This window comes from Trichosurus vulpecula, chromosome 7, assembly GCF_011100635.1.
Source record: "Trichosurus vulpecula isolate mTriVul1 chromosome 7, mTriVul1.pri, whole genome shotgun sequence".
Taxonomy (NCBI): Eukaryota; Metazoa; Chordata; class Mammalia; order Diprotodontia; family Phalangeridae; genus Trichosurus; species Trichosurus vulpecula.
In genome coordinates, this window is record NC_050579.1 from 252,230,883 (window position 1) to 252,255,845 (window position 24,963).

The window sequence follows — 24,963 nt, forward strand, 5'->3', positions numbered from 1 at the left end:
TCCAGAGAAAGAACTGTGGAGTCTGAATGAAGATTGAGGCAAACTATTTGCTCTTTTTTTCTCTTCTTTTTTGGTTTTGTTTCTTCTTTCTCATGATTCATTCCATTGGTCATAGTTCTTCTTTGCAACTTGACTATTGTGTAAATAATTTTAATGCAAAGGTCTATGTAGAATCTATATCGGACTGCATGCCGTCTTGGGTGGGGGGGGGAAGGGAAGAAAATTTGAAACTCAAGAACATGTAAAACTAAGTGTTGTAAACTAAAAATAAAAAATCTAATTAAAAAAAAAGAGCTCCTCCATCAGAAGTCAGGAAAGATCACAGACATGAAGGAGCTCTCTCTTTTGGCCTTTTTCTAAAGCATTATTCACAATGTGACCTGAAGCCAACTAAATGAAGTTCTACTTGCAGTCATTCGGAGACATCTCAGTTAAAAATCAGCACTTTGTCAACTTTAACTCTATGAAGCTAATGACAAAACCTAACTCTGTCCTCTTAATAGAGGTGGCACACTCTAATACACAAAATGAGGCCAGATTTGACCAGCTCTAGGGTCACATATGACTCTATAACAGCCCTTACAAGTTATATTAAAAGTAATACCCATATCTTATGTTGACTCGTATGGCTAACTGCTTTTTCCCACTCTACCTTTTAAAAATTTTTCTCCTGAAATATGGCTCCCTGAAGAAGAAGAGGGATATATTTAGAAATTTATGCAACATAAAAACAAAAGACATTACTAAAAATAAATTTTTAAATTAAAAAGTAATATCATACTTTATGAAAGTTCTAAAATGATATTACAAGGCAGACATGACTGCTTGATGAAGACTGGCTGCAGGGTGGTACACTCACTAGGTGCCCAATCACTGAGAATCACTGAAGGCTACCAGGCACAACTGAAAGGTTTTCAGGACCCACTCCAGGTCCCCCAGTATGACTTTAGATAAAGACAACCATCTATGGTTGCCTCTGATTCTAGGGGATACCATGTGGATATTAGACTGTAAGGCAAGCCAGTTTTAAGCAATTTTTCTAAGGAGAAAAACTAATTTATATTATGGCAACTTGAAAGTTTAGAACAGGCAAAACCAAATGTTCTATTCCTTCCAATCATTAAGAACACAATTAGAGGAGGCTTGCTTTAGCAGACTTGAAATTAAATAGTTCTAATTTAGTTTTACTGAGGATACCCAGAATCTTTGTATATTTCCATACAAATGAAGCCAAGGAAAGTATTCTATACTTCTGAGGAGAAAGGCTACATGTAACAACCAATTACAAATATTTACCCAAACCTTCACTGTCACATGCTGGTCTTTTCCCCAGCAGCCACAAGGCAACTCAGCAGGACCACCACCAGAATTCATTAGTTTTCAGCTTTTCAGTGTCTTACAATGAAACCTTATTAGGCTTTTATCATTTTCTATGCTCACTGGATCTCTCTCCTCCTTGCACCAGAGCATCAGGAACAAACATAAAATATCAACTAATATCACAAGTACAATAAAAGAGGTGTATTTTTTGTTGTTATCAGAGCTAAAACAAACTGGAGTCTAAATTGTGACAAAAAGAATAAACACACTGTAAATATCACATGGGACTAACTGATAAACCAATGGCAATTTGAAATCAAGACACCATAAAATCTTCCAAGTTAAAAACGCACCTAAGAGGTCATCTAGACCACCTCAGCACCAATATAGAATCCCTTCTATGACATCCCTAACCTAAGATAAGATCATTCAGACTCTGCTTTTAACACTTTCAGTGACAGAAAGCTCATTTATCTCATGGGACAGCTCATTCCACTCTCCTGAAGCTTGAATGGTTATGAGACTTTTTCTTACATTGAACTAAAAGCCCTGCGACCTCCAGCAACAATGGTCCTAGTTTTGTTTTTCCCTTCCAAGAAACAGAGAATAAGTCTATTCCCCTTTCCACATGAGAGGCCTTAAAATATTTTAAGCCAATTTTCATGCATCCCCTTAGTCTTCTCTTCTCCAAACTAAATATCCCCAGCTCTTTCAAACATTCCTCAGACGAAACGGTGTCCAGAACCGTCATACCACCTGAGTCCCCTTGCTCTGAGCACACACCAATGTACTGACATCCCAACTAAAATGTAGTGCCCAACCCAAAACTAGACAAAATTTGATTTTAGTTACCTCTGGCTCATCTCTCCAGTCCACATCGAGTTCCTGGTCAAAACCTTTTATTGTCAGCCCTAGGCCTCTTCGCCCTTTCTGATTAGAGGCCTCAACAATGTCTTTCCGACCCTGGCTGTGTTTGCCCAGACCTTCACCTTCTCGGAAGCCCATCTTTGCCTGAAAAAAAGAGAGAAATGATGGAGCATCATTAGTGATAATTAGTGATGGTAACTCCATTCAGTTGAATGTATATCTAGGCCAACTGGTAGTTGAATAAATGAGAGGGGACCACAAAGCTGTAATTAAAGCACCAGGAACATTTAATGAATCTCACTGGAGGTTCATAGGACTGCCCTTCTAGCTAATTCCCCTGATTAAGTGAAAAGTAGATCCGTAGCATAGAGGTGATAAAGGGAGTATAATTTAAAATGAAACTGCTCCAAGGAATAACCTCTACATCACTCTGGTTCAGAAGAACAACCCTGTAAGGCAAGGGCAACAAGTAGTGCTGTGAGTTGCTTAATCATATAATTAATTTAAATCTTTCATCATGTAAAACTGAAGTCTGAATAGCACAATAGAGTCCTGGTATAGAGAAACTGTAACGAAGGTACAATTGCTCACAAAGATGAAACTAAATCCTGGAGGGATTCATCAGCTATACAACCTGAGGGAAGGGGAACTACTCCCCAAATGTTGCATACATCTACCTAATGAGACACAAGGAAGACTTTCAGAAGCTATTAATTTCTGCCAGGGATTCATCCTTTCTACATGGGCCTCCATCCAGGAGACATAACATCATTGACACACATGGAAGAAGTAACATGAGTTCTTGATCAAGTTCCCGTTATAGCCACAAACTCATTCTCTAAGTTTAAGGGACCTACTTTTTCCTGTATTACCCTGAGCCACAAACCTACAACTTCCAATTTTCCCACATCCAGTATTTATGGCCCAAAATTTGTATTCTGCCTATGAAGCAGCTATTCCCATTACTGTACAAACACAACAGAGACCTGAGAAATAAGGTTTTTAAAAGTAGCTTGAGACTTCCATCTGGTTCTAACTGGCAAGTAAGATGAGTTTTCCTCTCCCATGCAGAGTCAAATAGGTTAAAATTTGCAGAAAACTAGATTTTCCTGCTTAACTTCCTTCTTGCCATAACATCAATTTTGTGGAGATGATGAAAGTAAAGAGTCCTTCCAAGAAGAAGGAAGTCTTTCCACTGGAAAGATCCTTATCAACTCTGATTGGGAAGGAGAAAGATAAAGATAATGATATTCCCCATTCATCACAGACTCCAGAAGTTGCTGAGAACCCTGGAAAAGCAGTCATCTTATTAATCAGACTTTAGTGAGAGAGTCTAACTACAATTTCTCTTCATTTATAAACATATACCTGAGAATGCACTTTAATAACAACAGCAGGATATCTGCGTTTTGAGTGCAGGCATCTGAAGAGAAAAATTAACATAAGTGAAATACAGTCTCCTGAGACCAGAAGAGTCTTCCTCTGTCTAAATCAAGAGAAATTCATTTGCTTCAGTTGTCCCCAGCACTCATCTCTAACATGTGCTAGTGTGATGTCTCATTAAGTTGAGAAAAATAGCCATATCCTCCCCAGAATCTTTATCTAGAAAGTAGCTAGAAAAATTCTCTGTACCCCCAATGTAGATTTCTCTTCTCTCATTCCACGGCAAACTTTTCCAAACATAGCCTCTAACATACCATCATCTTTTGGGAAACACTGTTGTACATTGAATAACGGGAGGAGGTGCCTTCCACAAGGGAGTCAGCTTTGAAGTCATTGCTGAAGGAGCTAGACACAGGTCTTTTCTCCTCATTCTCACTGTCAGATCCACTTAGGCTTGTGGAAGACTCTGAAAAAGAAAAAAAAACATATTTAGGAAAGTTATGATAGACCAGGATTTCATTTATTTGTTGAACAAATATTTAAGAACTACTGACAGAATCAGAGATCTGGAAAGGACCCTAAGAGTTTATTTGATCCAGTCCGCAGACTGAGGAACAGAAAATCAGAAAGGCTACCTACTTGTCAAAGCTCACACAGATTTAAGAGGCAAAAGAGCAATGGGAAAAGGAAAAAGAAAGACTAGAACCCAGGTCATCTATCCTACCATATTCTTTTCTCCTACTACACCAAGATGTTTCTTAAGATGTATTGAGTTGTTTTTTTAAAACCCCAGTTACTGGGGTAAGGACTCACTATCTGACAAAAACTTCTGAGAAAAGTAGACAGCAATTCAAAAAGATACTTGGTTTAGATATAAAACTTATATCAAGCAAACCAGAGAAGCAAGCAAGAAATTACCTTTCAGAGCTATGCTGAGGAAGAATACGTGACCAAACGAGAGATAGAAAGATCACAGAAGATAAAGTGGAAGACTCTATATAAAATTTAAAAGGCTTTACACAAATTACAGCTAATATTAGAAGAGAAAGTTAAACTAGGAAAAAAAAATCTTTGCAGCTACACTCTCCTGTAAATATTTCATTTCCAAGATGTATACGGAAATGATTCAAATTTATAAGACTAAGAGTCATCCTCAATTGATAAATGGTCAAAGGATATGAACAAGAAGTTCTCAAGTGAAGAAATCTAAGCCATCTAGAGCTACAGAAATGGAAAAATGGAAAAAATACTCCTAATGACTAATGATTAGAGCGACGAGAATTAAAGGAACTCTTGAGGTTCCACCTCATATCCATCAGATTAGTAAAGCTGACAAAACAGGAAAACTGGGGGGGCTTCGGGAAAACAGGCACATCAATGTATCGCTGGAACTGTGAATTGCCCAACTACTCTGGAAAGCAATTTGAAACTATAACCAAACTGTGCGTATCTTCTTTGATAGCACTACTAAGTCTATATCCCAAAGAAAGCAAATTAAGAGGAAAAGGTCCTACATATACAAAAATGTTTATAGCAAGTTTTATTGTAGTGACAAAGAACTGGAAACTAAGGGGATAGCTGATGGCTGGGGAACAGGTGAACAAATTATAATAACAAATGTAATGGAATGACATTGTGCTATAAGAAATGGGTGAAAGAGAAAACCTGGGAAGGCTGGTATGAAATAATACAAAGTGAGGGGCAGAAGGAGAACAATTCATAACAAAAAAATTTTAAATGAAGTTTTGAGAGACTTAAGAAACCTGATCGATACAATGATCAATTATGATTCCAGAGGACCAATGATATAATGAAACGCACATTTTTGAACATAGTTAATACGGAAATCTGCTTTGCTTAACTATATATATTTATTATAAGGGCTTTGTTTCCTCCAGGGGTGAGGGTGGGGGGTAAGAGAAAGTGGTTGGGGAAATTTAAAAAAAAATGTTTAATAACTGGATGGAAAAAAAAAAGAGCTAAATGGGTTGAGTGTACCCCAGTAAGGAATGGTAAAGCAGATAAATATTTCATATTTCATAAGAAATTGCATTTCCCACCAGGTCTACAGTTCACGTCAGGACAAATGTGGTCCTTTTTTTTTTTTAAACCTGTTGCCTCCCCTCAGTGCCTAGCAGAATGATGTAAAGGGAAGGCATCATTCCACCAGGCGGGACCTGCTTACATCCTGGAGCCTAACAACACACAGGCAATAACTGCTTCTCTCCAGAACCCTCCCTCTTCCCCACTACTGCAGTGCTCCTCCCATTGCTCTTAGATGATGTGCAGGTGCAGAGTACTAGTTCTCCTAACCCTATAAAGTAATTAAAACAAAAAGAAATGCAATTTTAAAAGAAACAGTTTTTCACAAATCAAACGTGCTTAAGAAAAAACAGGTTTAGTTAGAATAGGTGTTAAAGACTAAGATCCTTAAAGGGACTTCTTGGAATTACCAAGGTTTTAGAGAATGACAATGCTGTTTATTATACCCAACTTCACTTTAAAACATAACATTTTCTCGCATAAAGGTGGCAAGAGGAAGCAGTTCTATGGGAGGAGGGGAGAGGGCAGGTGAGGGGGGAATGAGTGAACCTTGCTCTCATCAGATTTGGCCTGAGGGGGAATACCATACATACTCAGTTGGGTATCTTACCCCACAGGAAAGAAGAGGGAGGAAGATAAAAAAAAAAAATAAAAGGCGGGGGGGGGGGGGGGGGGGGGGGGGGGGGGGGATGATGGAGGGGAGGGCAGATGGGGGTGGAGGTAATCAAAACAAACACTTTGGAAAGGGGACAGGGTCAAGGGAGAAAATTCAATAAAGCGGGATGGGTTGGGAAGGAGCAAAATGTAGTTAGCCTTTCACAACATGAGTATTGTGGAAGGGTTATACATAATAATACATGTGTGGCCTAGGTTGAATTGCTCAACTTCTTAGGGAGGGTGGGTGGGAAGGGAAGAGGGAAGAGAATTTGGAACTCAAAGTTTTAAAATCAGATGTTCAAAAACAAAAAAAGTTTTTGTATGCAACTAAAAAATAAGATACACAGGCAATGGGGCATAGAAATTTATCTTGCCCTACAAGAAAGGAAGGGAAAAGGGGATGAGAGGGGAGGGGGGTGATAGAGGGGAGGGCTGACTGGGGAACAGGGCAACCAGAATATAAGCCATCTTGGAGTGGGGGGGAGGGCAGAAATGGGGAGAAAATTTGTAATTCAAAATGTTGTGAAAATCAATGCTGAAAACCAAATATGTTAAATAAATAAATTTCATTTAAAAAAAAAAAAAACATAACATTTTCCTTTTCCTTAACTGCCTATAGCTGGAAAGGCCTATCACTATGTTTATAACTTATAAGCCATATGTAAGGATATTTGTCCATAAATGAAAGAAAAGGCATTGGGTAACGAAATATTTTCCCAAGGAAAAGGAAAGAGTTATAAAAAAAGGAATTAAAAGGAATGTGTGAATGTATGAAAAAGAAATTGATAAACCTGTGAATGGGTACATCCATTCTGGAAAGCAATCTGAAATTATACACAAATTTATTAACCAGTGCATGCCTTTTAATTCAGCTATACCTATACCCAAGAGATCAAAGAAAGAGGACAAAGTCCTATATGTACAAAAATATTTAGAGTAGCTCTTTATGTGGAGGCAAAAAACTAGAAAATGAGGAGATGCCCATCCATTTGGGAATGGCTGAACAAACTATGGCACATAAATAAGATGGAATACTATTGCGCTATAAGAAATGAGGAAATAGATGATTTCAAAGAGATGCAGAAAAACTTGTGTAAATGGAAACAGAGTGAAATGCGCAAAATCAAAAGAAAAATCTATGCTAAAACATCAATACTATGAAAACATTTTTGAAGACTTTTATAAACTGATGAAAATGATCAGAACTAAGTACAATGCATACAATAACATCATAAAGACAAATGACTTTGAAAGCTATAAAAGAACTATGATGAACACAGGGATCATTCATAATTTCACAGGATCACCTACTGGCAGATAAGTGATAGGCTCGCGGTCCAGAATGAGACAAACATGTTTTTTTTCAATCTGGCCAATGAAGGAATTTGTTTTTCTTTCTTTTTCAATGGGGTAGAATGTGGGGACGGTAAATAGATTTGTTAACTTAAAAAGCAAAACAATAAAAATAAAAAAATAGATGGCTAAAGAGAAGAAATTGCCTGAGGTGGAATGTAGAGTTTAAATCATAAAACTGTATAGAGGGAAAGAGTGGAAAACAAAATATATATGTATATATGATTCCCTTCAAAGAAAATACATACAGGCGCAGTTAAAAGAAGGTGTTTGGTCAACAAATGTCTTGCATTGACCACCAGGTGGCACCACAAACTAAATCAGCTTGGGGGCAAGGTGGAGAGGGCAGAGTCAATCATTGAGCATTTATCAATGATCTAAGGGGTGGAATAGAAGTAAAGGAAGATAAAGCATAACCACTACTCTTACAAGCAGGTCTCCTCTACTCCATTACAACTTTGGCAAAGTATGAGTGTCCACATGTGTGGTTTCTCTTTCGTTTCATTTAGTACCAAGAAGTGCCATGACATTCTTAGCTAGAAACATGTAGAAATGTAAACAGTCATTTAACTTAAATTGCCTCTGAAACACTTCCCTTTATAATAGCTAGGGTCTTAAGACTCAAGGGGCTAGAGGACAAGGATTGACAGTTTGAATCCTAGAAATGTGAATGGCATCGATCTTAATGGTACATGGAGTATTTGTGGGACAAACCAGAAAAGCAGCCCAGAAAGAGGACGACAACAACTACTCAGTCAACAACTTTCATCCCCTATTTTCTCCTTCTTTACTCCAGTATCTGATGAAGAAGTGGCCCCTTTCCTAGCCAAGACCAACCCCTCTATTTTTACCGCTGGGCCTGTCCCCTCCCATCTTTCTCCACCAGTCTGTCCATTCAATCATCTCCCCTTTCATCTTCAATTTCTCCCACTCTACTGGCTCCTCTGCTGCCTAGAAAATGTCCAGTGTCCCCCAACTTTAACAACTTTAATTTGATCCGACCACCTCCTCAAGCTATCATCCTATATTCTCTATCCATTTTTCAGTCAAACTCCTAAAAATAAAAGTTGTCTACATTTCTGATCTCCACTTCTCCCTTCACTCCCTTCTCATCCCTTTGCCACCCAGTTTCTATCCTCAGAGGATTGTAGAGTTGGAAGGAGTCTTAGATCATTTAAGTCTAATTCTCTTATCTTCCTGATGAGGAAACTGAGAGAGGTGAAATGACTTGACTGAGGTCACCGAGTTATTAAAGTGGCAGAGTTAGTATTAGAACTCAAGTCATCTGACTCCAAACACAGCACTCATGCCTGAACTGAAACTGTCCTCTCCAAAGTTACCAAAAACATGCATAGAGCTCCTTGCAAATTTAAACTGATATATAAATGTTGGCTATTATCATCTCAATTATCAATCCAGTGAAAGACCTTTTGTTAGCACTCATCCTCCCTGCCCTCTCTATGGCATCTGACCATCTACAATAAGTACCTTTACTTCCTCTCTTCTCAATCTCTTAACTCCCCATGGTTTGACTTTCAACCTATCATCCAACTGAACCTACTCTCTCCAAAGTTATTAATGATCTCTTAATTGCCAAATGTAATGGCCTGTTCTCAATCCTCATCCTTCCTGACCTCTCTTTGCAGCTTCTTCGATCACCCTCTTGATATACTCTTCTCTCTAGGTTTGTGTGATGCTGCTCTCTCCTGGTTCTCCTCCTGTTGGCTCTTCACCCATATCACACCCAGTAACAGTGGGACTACCCCACGCTCTGCTCTGGACCCTATTCTCTCTATATACTACTTCACTTGGTGATCTCATCAATTCCTATAATTTCAATTATTCCTATGCAGATGACTCTCAGATCTACTTGTCTAGTCCTGTCTCCAGCTTTACATCTCCAACTGTTCTAGACATCTAGAACTGGATGTCCCATAGATCTTAAACTCAACATGTCAAGATTTAATTTGCTGTCCTTCTCCCAGAACATTTCCCCTCTTCCTAACTTCTCTATTATGGTTGAGGGTATCACCACCCTCCCAGTCATGCAGGCTCAGAATCTAGGTGTCATCCTCAACTCTTCACTCTCTCTTACTCCCCATCAAGCGATCAAGCCTTGTTGTTTCTACCTTCACATGAACCCTAATATACTCCTCCCTCCTCCTCTGACACTGCTACCATCCAGGTTACAGGCCCTCATCACCTCAAACCCAGACTATTCCAATAGCCTGCTGGTTGGTCTCCCTGCTTCACAGTCTCTCTCCACTCCAATACCTCCACCACTCAGCTGTCAAAATGACCTTCCTATCAATTGGGGCATGTGATTATGATGGAATACTATTATGCTCTAAGAAATAATGAGCAGGATGCTCTTAGAAAAACCTGGATTTACATGAGCGAAAGTGAAATGTACAGCGATATTGTGAGATGATCACCTGTGAATGACTTAGCTATTCTCCACAATACAACGATCCAAGACAACTCAGAAGGACTTAGGATGAAAAATGCTATCCATTCCCAGAGAAAAATACCTTTTTTACTTTATTTTTCTTGAGATTGGGTTTTTTTTGGTCTATGTTTTCTTTCACAACATGACTAATATGGAAATGTTTTGCATGACTACACATGTATAACCTATATCAAATTGCTTGCCTTCTCAAGAAGGGAATTGGAGAGGAGGAAGGAAGGGAGAGAATTTGGAACTCAAATTTTAAGAATGAATGTTAAAAATTGTTTTTACATGTAACTGGGGAAAATAAAATACTAAATAAGTTTTTAAATTGATCTTCCTAAAAAACAGGGATGATTATGTTATCTCCTCTAATTCAATAAACTCCAAGAGGTCCCTACTGCTTCCAGGAAAAATATAAAATATTCTGTTTGGCTAATAAAGTCCTTCATAACTTGGCCCCTTCCTACCTTTCCAGTCTTCTTACACCTAACTTCTCTTATGTACTCTAAAATCCAGTGAAACTGCCCCTTCCTTGGCTATTCCTCAAACAAAACACTCTATTTCCTGACTCCAAGCATTTTCATTGGCTGCTCCCCACACCTCAAATGCTCTCCCTCTTCCTTTCTCATTCCTACTTTCCCTGGCTTCTTTCAAATCTCGGCTAAAGTCCTCACCTCCTGCAAGATCGTTTTCCAGTCCTCTTAATCTCAATGTCTTCCCTCTTACATAAGTTTATCTTTGTCCATTTTATCCTGTATAGATCTTGTTTGTAAATAGTTGTTTAGACTGTGAGCTTGACAGCAGGGACAGTCTTTTGCTTTTCTTTGTGTCCACAGAATTTAGCACAATGTCTTACACAAAGAAGGTGCCTATATTTCAATATAATAGTTTCCTTTATAGTCCCATTTTATGCGCAATCAAAAATATAATTTTAAGAAAGGGTCTATAGGTTTCATCAGCTTGCCAAAAGGGCCATTACCACAAAAACAGTTAACAACACCATCCCCATAATTTTATAGATGAGAGAACTGAAGTCCAGAGAGGTTAAGTGATCTGGCTAAGTTCACTCGGTGAACGGTGAATGGCAGAGCCAGGATTTAGGCTGAGGTTCTCTGACCCCAAAAACAATGCTCTTCCCACCACACCATGTATTTCGTGTAGACCTCAACTGCCCAATTAAAACACACGTTCTATAAGGACAAGCTCTATTTTCTATTTAGCTTTGTGTTCTAAGAGTACCAAACACAAGAGCTGTTTAATACATACTTGTGGACTTGACTCAATGAGCAAAGTACAGTCTAGTAAACACCAATATACATGAACATGCTTGACAGTACACAACCCCTTTATGATGGTAAATGCAGCCAGTCTCTCTCCTCTTCCATCTCCATCCTACCTCAAAAGCAGGCTCTACTTTTACCAGTTCTCTCAGTAAGATTTGGAGAACAGGATGGCAGAGGACCAAAGATGAACTTCCACACCTAGAGGAATACCTGATAGGCTGTCTTGTCTGCCTCTCAAGAATGGAGCTTAACTGTGAAGTGCTGACCTGAAATAGCGCCACTACAACACCAGGCAAGCAAGCCATTACCATTTACCCCTGGCAAACACACAATGACCAATAAAGCCAGCCAGACCCCAAAAATTATAGTGCCTGAATACAGAATTCGGCTTTGGAAAAATGACTTGGTAAAAGTGCCGCAACAAATAAAGAAAACTACCTCAAAGCAGGATATTGCCTCGCACGGCAGATGGATGTTCTGAGTTCCTCAGGGCTAGGCAGGAATTAGCACAATAAGCAAAATAAGCATTTGCAAATCACAGGAATTGAAGGAAAAGAAGAAAAGTGTCATGGCTGCAGACAAAACCTAAGATCAGGTTTAGTCCACCAGATCTGAAAAGAATTAAGCAAACACTTTGAATAGACAATTCTGTAATAGGGATATAAATTAAACGGAGTGATAAGTAAGGTTAGTCTATTAAAATCATTAATTTTGCTAAAAACTTGCCAAAGATGGTTGGCAGACTCATCTACCTCACCAGAAGCTTACCTATTATAACTTATCAGAGAATTTTTAAAATTATTTAAGATTTTCGTTTAAGATCATTTCTCCTCTACTTGGAAAAAACCATAACTGTTGGGGCTTCAGGGAGAAAGAGACAAGCTCACTTTAAAGGAGAGGCAGAGATGTCCCAGCAAGTTCTTCCAGAGAGCAACAGAGCAAGATGGTAGAAATCCCAGGAATAAAAATTACAACGACAACTCAAAGAAAAGGGCAACTCCTCCTACAACTAAGAATCACCAAGGTGAATAGCACGCAGATAGAAAAAAGTAAATTATGGATTTTAATAAATGTCATATCCTAGCTTACAATCGCCACGGAACAGTCATTTCTGCTCAAAGACTCCATTTCTCCTGCACTCCAAACAAATAGCATCTCATTAAAGCAATTTAAACAGATACCGATAAAGGAAGTTTTTGATTAAGGTCATGAATCTGGGCTGACGGAAAAGCAATAGTTTCAGGGCAAATAACCCACGTAGGAAGGAACTAAATTTCACTGGGGGTGGGGGGTGAGAAGGAAGGAGATTATCAGGTGCAAGTGGCAGATGCCATCATAATGTGAAGTTGCTACAGATGGAACAGACAGAAGCCCATATTCAACGAGTGACATAATGAAAGAGTCAATTGAAAGGATACTGCTAGAAAAGAGCCAGAGTTTCAGAGCTCTTGGTAACAATTTCCTCATATGGAGAAGTATATTGGTCTTATCTTTACCCCAAAGGGACTTTATTTCAGAGCAAATTTACAAGAGGTCATACTCTTGAAAATGTCTTAGATGTCCTATATCTCAAGGGTCTACGAGTTAACACTTCACATAGACAGGACTCTCCCTTTCCATCACTATGTCCTTTACCAGAGAGTAAACTCTAACCTGGAAGCTGCTTCATTATTATTATTATGTAAATAAGTTGATTAATTTTTGGAAACAACAACAAATGATTCTGGACAGGAAAAAAAATGGCCAAAATCTACACTTTCTTCACTGCTGTCAGCAAAAAGCATCCCTCAAACATTTATACGCCAAAATAGCATGTCCAGGTGGAGCTAGTCGAAGGGCTGGGTTTGATACATGAACTTGTGTAAATGTCCTACATGCACACCTCCATGCATGACCACCACAAACACAGACGAGATGTGCACTTTCTGGAGAGCATTGTGAGGGTGAAGTATGCAATGGAATGTAAAAGAGGAGCCTTCAAAGTCTGTAATACAACCTCAAGCACAGATTAAAACTGATTTGTGGGGAAAGGTAAGGTATGTTAAACACCTGAGACTTTCTGGAGAAAGGTATTGCTGTGTTATTTCTTCTCCTGGGAGAGGCCAGGTTACATCACTCATGTTATTTTCATTTCTCCAAGTGCAACAGCAGGGCACTAGGGCTTCCTCAAGAAATGGAGAGTGCCTGGCACGATGCATTCTGGGACACACCTTTTCTTTGATTCTCATCTCTATAGTAAAAGGGTTTTGGCACCTGCCCTGTTTTCTGGGACTGACGCAGCCAACTGGTAGTTCTAGGCCTGCTGGAAAGCGCCCCGCCAGCTGCCCCACTAATTCACCTTCAGACCCTCCTATATACACAGAAGGAAGATTCCATTAGGGTCTGCAGGACAAGACATTAACTCCTAGAAGTCTAAATCTACTGAGTAAAACCGAGGAGTAGCTAAGTGGCACAGCAGATAGAATGCCAGACCTGAAGTCAGGAAGACTCATCTTTCTGAGTTCAAATCCAGCCTCAGACACCCACTAGCTATGTGTGACCCATAGGGTCACTATAAGCCAAGCCAATTAACCCTGTTTGCCTCAGTTCCTTATCTGTAAAATGAGCTGGAGAAGGAAATGGCAAACCACTGCAGTATCTTTGCCAAGAAAACCCCAAATGGAGTCATGAAGAGTTGGACACAAGCGAGACAACAACAAAAAAACTGAGAAAGAAAGAAAAAAAAAATTTTAATTGACAATTACATTTTCAGGATCCTTAAATTTAACAGAGGTTCCTTGACTTTATTATAAACAAAAAAATCATGCCTTTTGCATCAAGATGGGAATTGTCACTTTTGTAACAATCATCCATGGTCTATTCAGAATCAGCTTTGCTTCAGCCTGCTGCCAACCTAGCTCATGGCTTCTCCTCTCTTCCTTACAAATTCTGTAAGTCTGAATATCATCACTAACTTCTGGGAAAGAGGCAAACTTTTCTTTTCCTAAACTGTCTATAGGACAAACCAAAGAAACACAAAGACTTTTTCTTTCCCCATTTATCAGTGCCAGCTGCAACACATAGAGCCTGTTCTCACTCATCCTGAAATTATCTTGATAGCACAAATGGCACACACATCTAGCTGATACACATTATAGAGAAAAAACAGAAACGGTCTCTTAGCCTGGACCATGGCCACACCAACTGCTTTATTATTTTTACCACCTGGGAAGTTTCTCCTCTCTGGACCAGCTTTCTCGGTAACATCTGATGTTAAAGTGCCCCTCAATTGGCCTACCACTTGTTAGTAAACTGTATTTTCTACCACCCTCGACTGGTGCGTCACACCCTTTTGGTCACCAATCTGTTACCAAATTTCATTCCAGTTTACCAGTGATTCGGGAGAGGATCCAAAACATGAAGCTATTGGCAAGTGAAATCAAATGCAAATGAATTTCCTAATTTGTTTGGTATTTGAGATATATCCAGACACTAAAATTCACAAAGAAAATGGATGCTGTAAATTTCAACAACCCTAAAAATGGACAAAGAAAGAGAGTGATTCCAACCAGATCAGTGAGATACTTTGCGCTAAATGCAAACAATGAATACAGTGCTGCTCCAATACTGTTTACTGCTTTTAAACTGCAGCTACAGGGGAAATGGGTAAGTAAATGTTAAAAGCTGAAAGGAATGATGCCAGATCCCTGAAGCTAACCATCTCTCTTCCTCTCCCCAGGATCATCAATGACTTCCAACTCCTGGTTTTACACACAATACTCAATGATCATCCCACCTTGAGGAAGTCCAAGAGAGTAAAAGAGCGTCCCAGTTAGAAACTAACACAACTATCTACAGAACAGATAATTTTTGGAAAAACCTTTCAACTTAGACCTATAGGTAGAGAGATACTTCAATCAGGGGAATGGCAACAGGAAAAGGAAGTCTACCTCCAGGCTTAAAAAACCAATTCTGCTTAAGTCCTTCTTTCTCTGAACAACTGGCCCAGTTTCCCATAAGGAATAACAGGCTGTAGATTTTCCAGCACTCAGTCATCAGCATTCCCAACAGCCAGGCTTCACATTATGTTGGCAGCCTTACCTTGTGGGCCATGATTGCCAAAAGGAGGGGGTTCCTCATCGGACGTGGAACTGAGGGTCAAGCCCAGCTCAGCCGCTCTTTTCTTTTGCTTCTTTTGGGGGCTGCTGAACTCTCCTTCGCCTCTTCTCTTCATTGTCACTGCAACCACAAACAGCAGTTAACTCCCTCTGGTTCATGAACAGGAGGTAATAAAGTTTGGGGGCACAAACACATAAACCGTGTAAGGGACACAATCTAACATTTCTGATCATCTTCCAGAGCCAACACTCCAATGACCTTCTTTTGGAATGAGCCTCAGAAGATGCCAGCCAGGATCTGGTTCTCATTAGTAATTATCAATTTTATGCGTATTTTTAAAAATGCAACACAGACCCAGAGGTGGCTGTAACATCAATGCCAGGTTCTTCACCCAAAAAGTTTCACGTTAATTCTCCGTCTCCTAGCAGTTACTATTCACACAGAGAGTTCCTATTTTTTTTCATTCTATTGAATGGTACATTAGGATTCAATCTGTTGGGATGGGTGACGAGAAGGACAAATTTACATCTACTAACAGCAAGGGCTCTGCAAAAACAATTGTATAGTCACTGTTACTTTTACTACTGACAACTGATTTTTGGCTTCTTTCCACGTGAGCTTAAGCAGGCAGGAGTTAGCAAACTTCTGACAATCGCAGCAGCACTCTATCCACCGGTTGGTGCAAGCTCTTTGGATGTGAGGTTGGCACACAGCCACCCTACACAAATGGCCTAAGCGCACGTCAAGCCCCTATCATTTATTTACAGTTAGGTACTAAGGGAAAAAAACATCAGAGAGGCAGGGCAGGCAATGACGTCCCAGCATCTTAACAGCACGCTCATCTTCACTGAGGAGGACGCCCAGGCTCATGGATTGTGGTCCACAGCTGCCCCATCCCGGGCACGTGGGAAAAGGGAAAGTGAAGAAGCAGCCACAAGGCCCAGAAAGCTCCAGACTGCATTGCTAAGGGCAGGGGCCGACTGGGGCTGCGGGTCTTGGTCACAACGGATCGGGGGCACTGACAGCAGCCAGCGGGTGAGCAGGCCAAGGCTCGCGGCCATCGCTCACCAATGACACCTCCTGGAGCCCTCATCAGTTTACCTGTCTCTCTACCCTTAGCCAGTTATAGTCTCATCCCCTCCCATGGGGGGAGGGGGGGGCAAGCAGAAACTCCGCCTGAGATGAGCGGTAAGAAGGGTCGATACTGGAGCCTCTGGGGTCCCCCAAAACCCTAAAGGCCCGCGCCGTGGGAGGGGCTCAGTGATTAGGGGTAATCCTGGCCATGGTACTGTACCCCCAAAGGATGTCGGGTATTAGGAGGTTAACCCAACCAAGTCTAGAGCCGCTTCCTATCTAGATGGGGGGAGGGGGGGTGGACGATAGAAGTGATGCTAAAACTCTAGGATGTCAGAGCTCCAAGGGACTTCCGAGGAGGTCATTTTATCCAATCTTCTCACTTTACAGATGAGGGCCCCGAGGCCCAGAGAGAAAAAGCAAAAGCAAAACGGATGAGCAGATGGTTCTATCCCGGTCTACCTGAGCGGGAAAAGGAGCTATTAATTCCAGCTTCCTCGCCGGAAGGTTCAAAGTAACTCTTACGGACTTGGACCCTATTCCCCAACCCCTCTATCCCCACCTACCCGTCCCCAGAAGAACGGGCAAGAGAGAAGAAGGATGCTCTTCCAGAGTGGAGCATCGAATGTGAAGGAGGCGGGGGCGCTGGGAGGGTGAAGAGAGGTGCTGCCAGGAACAGAGGAGGGCCTCTGTAAGAAAGGGAAGGCAGCGTTAAATGAGAAACGCCGGAGAAGAGAAGGAGAGGTGATGGCAGAGGAAAGGACGGGGGGCGGGGGGGGGAGAGAAACGGGAGGAATAAGAAGGTGGGAGGAGGGGGAGAGGGTCACCGGGGGCGGGGGTGGAGGCCGGGAGCAAGGGGAGACAGGAGGGGGGGGGGGCCCAGGTGTGCGGAGCGGCTGGAGAGAGGCCCGAGACGGGGAAGAGGCCGGGAGGAGAAGGACGAGAACCAGAAAGGAAAGCACAAGGCGGGCGCCGTGCCCGGGCCGGCGGAGGCGGGTCGGGGAGCCGGGCCTCTCAGTCGGCCCGCCGTGAGCCAGAAGGCGAAGCCAAGCCCGCCCCGACTCCCTCCCGCCCTGGCCGCGCCCGCGCCCGCGCTCCGGCACTCACGCTGCGGGGTGGGGGCGAGCTGCCGGGGAGGGGAGAGGGGGAGGGGGCGTCAGGCCGCCAGATCGCGCCACCGCCGCCGCAGCCGTCGCCGTCGCCGTCGCCGTCGCCGTCGGTCGACCCCAGTTTCGTTTCCTCACAAAAGCCGCCCCCGTCGCGGCGTGACGTCACGCACCCGGCCTGGCTGCGGCGCCTCATGATGACGTCAACGGGGACCTTGCCGGCCCCTCCCGTCGTAGAACAGATTGTGCCATCACCTCCGTGGCGGTTTCAATGAGTTCCGGTAGGCCCTTATCTGAAATACCCACCCACTTCTTCCGCCTCCCCTGCAAGGCGGCTAGGTGGCGCAGTGGTAGAGCTCCCCGTCTGGGGCCAGGAACATCTGAGTTCGAATTCAGCTAGGTGATTGAAGCAGGCGCTGTAACTGCTGTCTGCCTCAGTTTCCTCAACTGTTCAAAGGGGATCATTTATCATAATAGGAGGATCAAATGAAGTCATGTACCGCAACTTTGTCAATGGACCTGCATTTGGTTTCCAGTGCTTTGTTGTCACCAAACAAGAGCTACTGTAAATACGTGCACTTGTGGTGTAATCTGAATGGAGAACTTTACCAGTCTTTGTCAATGTCGAGGAAACGTGTCCTGCACTGAAGTCTACCGGCTTTCTTCTTATCAAGCCCTAACCAAGGCTAAGTGGAGATGCCCGAACAACTCAGGAAGCAATCCTCCCGGAAATCAATCAATCAAACAATAGGTGACGCCGTAGCGTGCCGGGCCTGGAGTCGGGAAGATTCATCTCACTCACTAGCTGGGTGACCCTGGGCAAGTCACTTCACCCTGTTTGCCTCAGTTTCCTCATCTGAAAAATGAGCTGGAGAAGGAAATGGCAAACTGCTGAGAAAACCCCAAAAAGGGTGACGAGTCACGACTGAAACAACAAGAAACATTTAAATCTTCATTAAGTATGCACCTGGCATTGTGCTAAGTGCCGAGGCTCCGAAAGAGGTCAAAGACAATCCTCGCCCTCCAGGAGTTTACAATCTAATGGAATTAGAGCCACAGTGATTAATTCGACTATACGCTTTACCTTTTTGCCCTCAACACTTGACCAGATTGAATGGTTTAGGGAAAAGAAAGTTACTATTTTTCTGTTTGACGCATCAAAAACTTGTTACCTAAACTTGGCACCCTTGTTAATTCATAACAAAAGAATTCTGTCTTTGTTCTTGAGCACAATAAATTGAAAGCAGAGAACTTGGGTCAGATTTTCAAAAGCATGACGGATCTCTATCCCTATAGGTTTCTCATTCGCAAAGCGAAGGTACTTAGAATTTAATTAATAAGTCCTTTTGTTTCTGAGAGATGTGCAAAAACACAAGAGTACTGAATTTTTCTTTCACAAACTTAATGTTTTTCAAAGTGCTTTCATGTGTATTGTCCCTTTAGTCTCCACAAAGCACAGAAGTAACTGGGTAGTGTCAGGTCAAGGACAAATTCCAAGACTTGAAAAGATTTTAGAAAGAAGAGCCAGAAAAACTTGTGCCCCCCTCTTGAAATTGTTAATTGTTAAGTCTGCGCAATATATAGAATATAATTGTTAAGTCTTACAATACATAGAGTTCAAACCAGGGCGTAAGGACAAACAGCTGGGTAGCTAGCCAGCATGGAAGCAGTTAGGCACTTCCAGAAAAGGGTAAGGTTTCTTGAGATGCACATCAGCAGGTAAATGCAAACATTCAATATAATTTTGTGGTTGTTTAGTCATTTTCAGTCATGTCTGACTCTTTGTGACTCCTCTTTGGCTTTTTGGGGTTTTTTGTTGTTTTATTATGTTTGTTTTTTGGCAAAGACACTGACGTGATTTGCCATTTTCTTCTCTAGCTCATTTTATAGATGAGGAAACCGAGACAAACAGAGTTAAGTGACTTGCCCAGGGTCACACGCAGCTAGTAAGCAATATAATTTGGGTGAAGCTAAAACACAAGCTATTAGGGAAGCCATGACCTCAGTTCCCTAGAGCGTCTCAGCATGCCGTATTATTTCGGGTTAGGCAATTTTCTAGCCATATAAAGCTGGGTTCAAACAATATTAATAATTAACAAAGTATTCCCCCCCAGTAGTAATCTAACAGCAACTCAGGAAAAATGGTGCAGTTTTTCATCATTTGCAGTCCTTTTGCAATTTCAGAATATATGGAATGGCTTTTAAAATAAGTGTAAATACTCATTAGTGACTAGAAATTTGGAAATTACACCTTTGCTATAGAGTTTAACAGGTCGTACTGTGGTACTGGAAAAATCAGTTATGGCTAAGGAGAACCCTTCCCCCAGCCCCTAACTAAAACCCCAGTTCGCATAATGAAGAATGGACTCAGACCTTTTTCCGGTTTAGCAAATGTCCCTGGGGCTCCGTGAGGACTCCAAGGATTGTCAATAGATAAGATCATCCCACTTAACCGATAACCAGTCAGAATCTGTGATCTGTCAGGGCCTTTGTTCCTGTACCCCCAGACCACCCTTTGACCTGGCATGTAAATTTCAAGAGATAATTAACCACTGCACCCTGTATTTTCTATATAAACTACTTCTTCTCCCCAATTGGGGCCATTTGATTTGGGTTGATCCCCAAATGGACGCCAGCTAATAAATTCTCCATTTAAAACTTATACTCTGTGGCATGTCTCACTTGCTCTTGGTATAACAGTACAGCATAATGTCCACTTCTAATAATCTCATCATACTTGATAGAAAACAATAAAAAATTTTATTCTACTAATACAGGGGTTCTTAGCCTGGGGTCCATGTATTTGTTGCATTTATATTTTGATAACTGTATTTCAGTATAATTTATTTCCTTTGTACTCCTATGTATTTTATTTTATACATTTTGAAACATTCAGACAAGGGGTCCGTAGGCTTTGCCAGGTTGTCAGTGGGGTCTATGGCACACACACAAAAAAAGGTTAAGAAACCCTACATTCATATGATAAAGGTAACCAGGAAGAATAAAAGGAACAAGAAAAGGTCTCTCTCCATCATCTCAACAATTCACATCCATCTTCCTCCCTCTGTCACTAAATGTACTATAACTGCTCTGAGTGACAGAAGCCAAGGATAAAATTATACTAACGAATAATGCCTAAATCTGATTCAAATGTTTTCTTTTCTTGGCTGCTAGATGACTTTTATGTCAAGACAATAAATCAAATTTCATGGTAGGATCTAAATGTTCTGCTTCATAGGAATTAATGTAGACCAGGGGTTCTTAACCTGGGGTCTATAAACTTTTTTTAATAATTTTATAACTATTTCAATATAATTGCTTTTACTCTGTAATCCTACATATTTTATTTTATGCCTTATTTTTTATTCTTAAATATATATTAAATACATATCCTTAAGTATATATTTTTATTTCATTATTCTAAGGAGTTTTTTTTAATAAGTCTTACCAAACTGCCAGAGAGATCCATGGCACACACACAAAAAAACCCAACAATAATAATAATAGCATTTATAAAGCTCCCACTATGCACCAGGCACTAAGGTACTAAGAATGCAAAATATCCTGAAACACTTTGTAAATATTATCTCATTTGATCCTTACAACAACCTTGGGAGGTAGGTACCACTATCTCCATTTTAGAGTTGAAGAAACTGAAGCAAACAAAAGTTAAGTGACTTGCCTAATGTCAAACATCTGCTAAGTATCTGAGTACAGATTTGAACTCTTTCCTTTCTGCCTCCAGGACTGGAGAAATCTTTCCACTGCTCCATCTAGCTCTGTACTAAAGTCTGTGACTATTCCCACTTCATAACATATGGAGTGTTTTCCCCCTGGGAAAGTCACTGCTAGATTGTATGAATGATGAATGAGGATGGAGGGGAAGGGTAACATTCTTTTTTTAAATTTTTTTTTAATTAATGTTTTATTATTTAATATTTTTAGTTTTCAACATTGATTTCCACAAGATTTTGAGTCACAAATTTTCTCCCCACTTCTACCCTACCCCCCACCCCAAGATGGTATATATTCTGATTACCTCTTTCCCCAGTCTGCCCTCCCTTCTGTCACCCCACTCCCCATCCTTATCCCCTTTACCCTTACTTTCTTGTAGGGCAAGATAGATTTCTCTAGAAGGGTAGCATTCTTAATGGAAGATTGAAGTGGACAGAAAAAAATAGATCATTTACCTATTTTGACTTTATCTTGGTATAAGGTATAAGATTTTGGTCTATACCTAAGTTTCTGCCATACTGTTTTCCAGTTTTTCCGGCAGTTTTTGTCAAATAATGAGTTTTTGTGCCAAAAGCTTGGATCTTTGGGTTTATCAAACACTAGATTAGGATGGTTGCTGACTACGATGTATTGTGTACCTAATGTATTCCACTGATCTCCCACTCTGTTTCTTAACCAGCACCAGATTGTTTTGGTGATTACTGCTTAACTATACAGATTTAATCTCAAACATTCTTAAATGATATCAACTCCTGGGTGTATGAGCTAAATGTCATTTAGTAAAAGCTAAATGAATTTATGGTAGAAACAACATCTACTTGCTCCCTAAAAAGTGAAGGAAACATCATCTTCAAGACTCAATTGGTCTTGGCGACTAAAGCTTGAAACATTGACATAGCTTCCTCATTTTCTGTATCCTGCCAACCCGACATTCCATTATAGATAATGTAGAGATGGGAGATGTACCCTATGAAATCAGTGCTATGGCTAAGTATATCTCCTTTTGTGAAATGTTACACGGTCTGCAAGTGTCTCATTTCATTCCAGTCCTGACCCTATTCCACTGGACTGGCCCGAGTCAGACCGGGTGAGAACAGAAGTTCTGTTGGGTACTGAGGTATCAGGAAGAGAGTTCTGGGAATATCTGAGGCTGGCTTAGGGTTTTGTCCCAGTGAATATCCCAATATCCTTGACCTCTGCTTCTCCTTTCTCCATCTAGAATGCCTTTCTTACAGTCCCCCCCCCACCCTATACTTGCTAAATCCTATCCATTCTTCAAAACCCTGCTCATGTCCCAGATTCTCCAAGTCCCTTTGCCTGAGCTCTTCCTTCTCTGAATTCCTACAGAATTCATTGAAACCATACAATCTGTAACTCACTTATATGAAGTTTCACGTTGTCTGTTCACTGTCTCAGGCGTCCTTGAGGGCAGGGATCCTGTCTTCCATTTGGGCAATTATGTAGGAAGCAGTAGAATTGGAATCAGAATTTGAGTTGCAGTTCATTGTGTGACTTTGGGCAAATCATCTAACTTCTATCATCCTCAGTTTCTTCGCACACAAACTGGGTATAAAGTGTTACAATATAGTAATTAGGTATGTTAATAATATCAAAAGCATTTTTTAAAAAAGTAAGAGACATGGGGCAGCTAGGTGGCCCTGGAGTCAGGAGGACCTGAGTTCAAATCCGACCTCAGACACTTGACACATATACTAGCTGTGTGACCTTGGGCAAGTCACTTAACCCCAACTGCCCTGCCCCCCAAAAAAAGGTAAGAGACACTGAGGAAAGTTGGGTCAATCTCCTAGGGATATGGAAGAACAGGGACAAGAATGGTACTAAATTAGAAGAGTGTAGCAAATTGGTGCAGTAATAGGACACTGGGCTTGGAGACAGATACTTACTGCTTGTGTGACCCTGAGCAACTCACTTAACTTCTGTTTGCCTCAGTTTCCACAACTACAAAACACAGTTAATAATAGCACCTGACTCCCAGGGTCATTGTAAAGTGCTTTGCAAACCTTAAAATGCTATATAAATGCTAGCTATCCTTATTATTATTATTATTATTTTAATTTCTGTTAGCAGAGGATTCCATGCCAATTAAATCTCATAGGCACCAAAGTAGCATCTTCATGAGATAATAAGGGTCAAATGAGATAATATATGGAAAATACTTTGTGAACCATAAAGCAACATATAAATGTGAAGAATTCATCTATCTACATGTTCTGGGCACAAAATCAGCACTCAATAAATAACTGCTGAGATAGTTTCAGAAAAAGACCAGGAGAACATCATAACATATAATGGCAATATTGTACGATCATCAACTGTGAAAGACTTGGCTATTCTCACCAATGATCCAAGGCAATTCCAAAGGACTTGTGATGAAAAAGTGCTAGCCATGTCCATGGAAGGAAATGATGGAATCCGAATGAAGATCACAGCATACTTTTTTATGCTTTATTTTTCTTGTATTGTTTTTATTTTTGGTGTTGTTTTTTTCAGAACAGGACTAATATGAAAATGTTTTGCATGACTGCACATGTATAATCTATATAAAATTGCTTGCCTTCTCAAGGAGGGGAAGGAGGGAAAGAGAGAATTTGGAATTCCAAATTTTTAAAAAAGAATATTAAAATTGTTTTTACATGTAATTGGAAAAAAATATAAAAATTTACTATGTAAATAAACAAATAACTGAATGGACTCAAGATGAAGCATGTTATCTACTTAGAGGCACTAGGTGGCATCATGAGTAGAACTCTGGTCCTGGAAGTTGGGAAGATCTGAATTCAAATCTAGTGTCAGACCCTTGCTAGCTTTGTGACTTGCACACGCAAGTCACCTCTGCCTGCCTCAGTTTTCACAACTGTAAAGTGGGGATAATAACAGCACCTAACTCTCAGGGTCGTTGTGAGGATCAAATGAGATATTTTTAAGGCTCCTGGCACATAGTAGGTGCCATATAAATGCTTATTCCCCCACCCTTCCCTTCCCCGACTTCAAGACAGAGAGGTTACGGACTCAGAGTGAAGACTGAAACATATTTATTTTGGTACATAGCTAATGGAGGAATTTGTTTTGCTTGACTGTACATATTTGCAATGAGTTTTATTTTTCTTTCTCAGTGGGGAGGAAAGGGGGAATAGGAGAGCAAGAATTTGGAACTGAAAATAAAATAAAAATTGAATGAAAAATAACTGATGATTGATAGACTTATTTAGGGTTGTAAATAGTAATTTTGGAACTAGGGCAAATTCAACTAAAGGGGTAGTGCCTAAAGTGTCACCACTTCTGTGCATGCTCGAGGTAGACTGGAGATGGAGGTCAAGAGAGTTGAGGACATTAAGGAGTAGAGGGAGGGTCTGGAGTTGTTGATAAGCTAGGTCCTGACTCTACTGGGGAGGAGGAAGAAGTGATAAAGTATATGATAAATATGTGTCATTTTTATTTCCTGGTTCCTCCTCTGTAAATTAGTCTATAAATAAGGGCCAGCTCAATTCCCTACACATTCAGTTCATTTGTCTATCAATTGGACTCTTAATCCTGATTTCCAAGACTCTTGCTCCAGGCTATCTTTCCAGTC

General features: G+C 40.8%; 1 protein-coding gene across 1 annotated transcript in view; it reads right to left on the bottom strand.

Annotated features, from left to right (window-relative positions):
• Positions 1-17,811, bottom strand: part of CMTR1 (cap methyltransferase 1) — a 50,759-nt gene extending 32,948 nt beyond the window's left edge. The window contains exons 1-4 of the mRNA XM_036769098.1: positions 17,638-17,811; positions 15,439-15,576; positions 3,885-4,036; positions 2,173-2,331 (exon numbers count right to left, since the gene is read on the bottom strand). Of these exons, the coding sequence (XP_036624993.1) occupies positions 2,173-2,331; positions 3,885-4,036; positions 15,439-15,571 (444 nt within the window). The 5' untranslated portion in view covers positions 15,572-15,576; positions 17,638-17,811. The remainder of the gene's footprint in view (positions 1-2,172; positions 2,332-3,884; positions 4,037-15,438; positions 15,577-17,637) is intronic.
• Between the last annotated feature and the right edge of the window lie 7,152 nt (positions 17,812-24,963).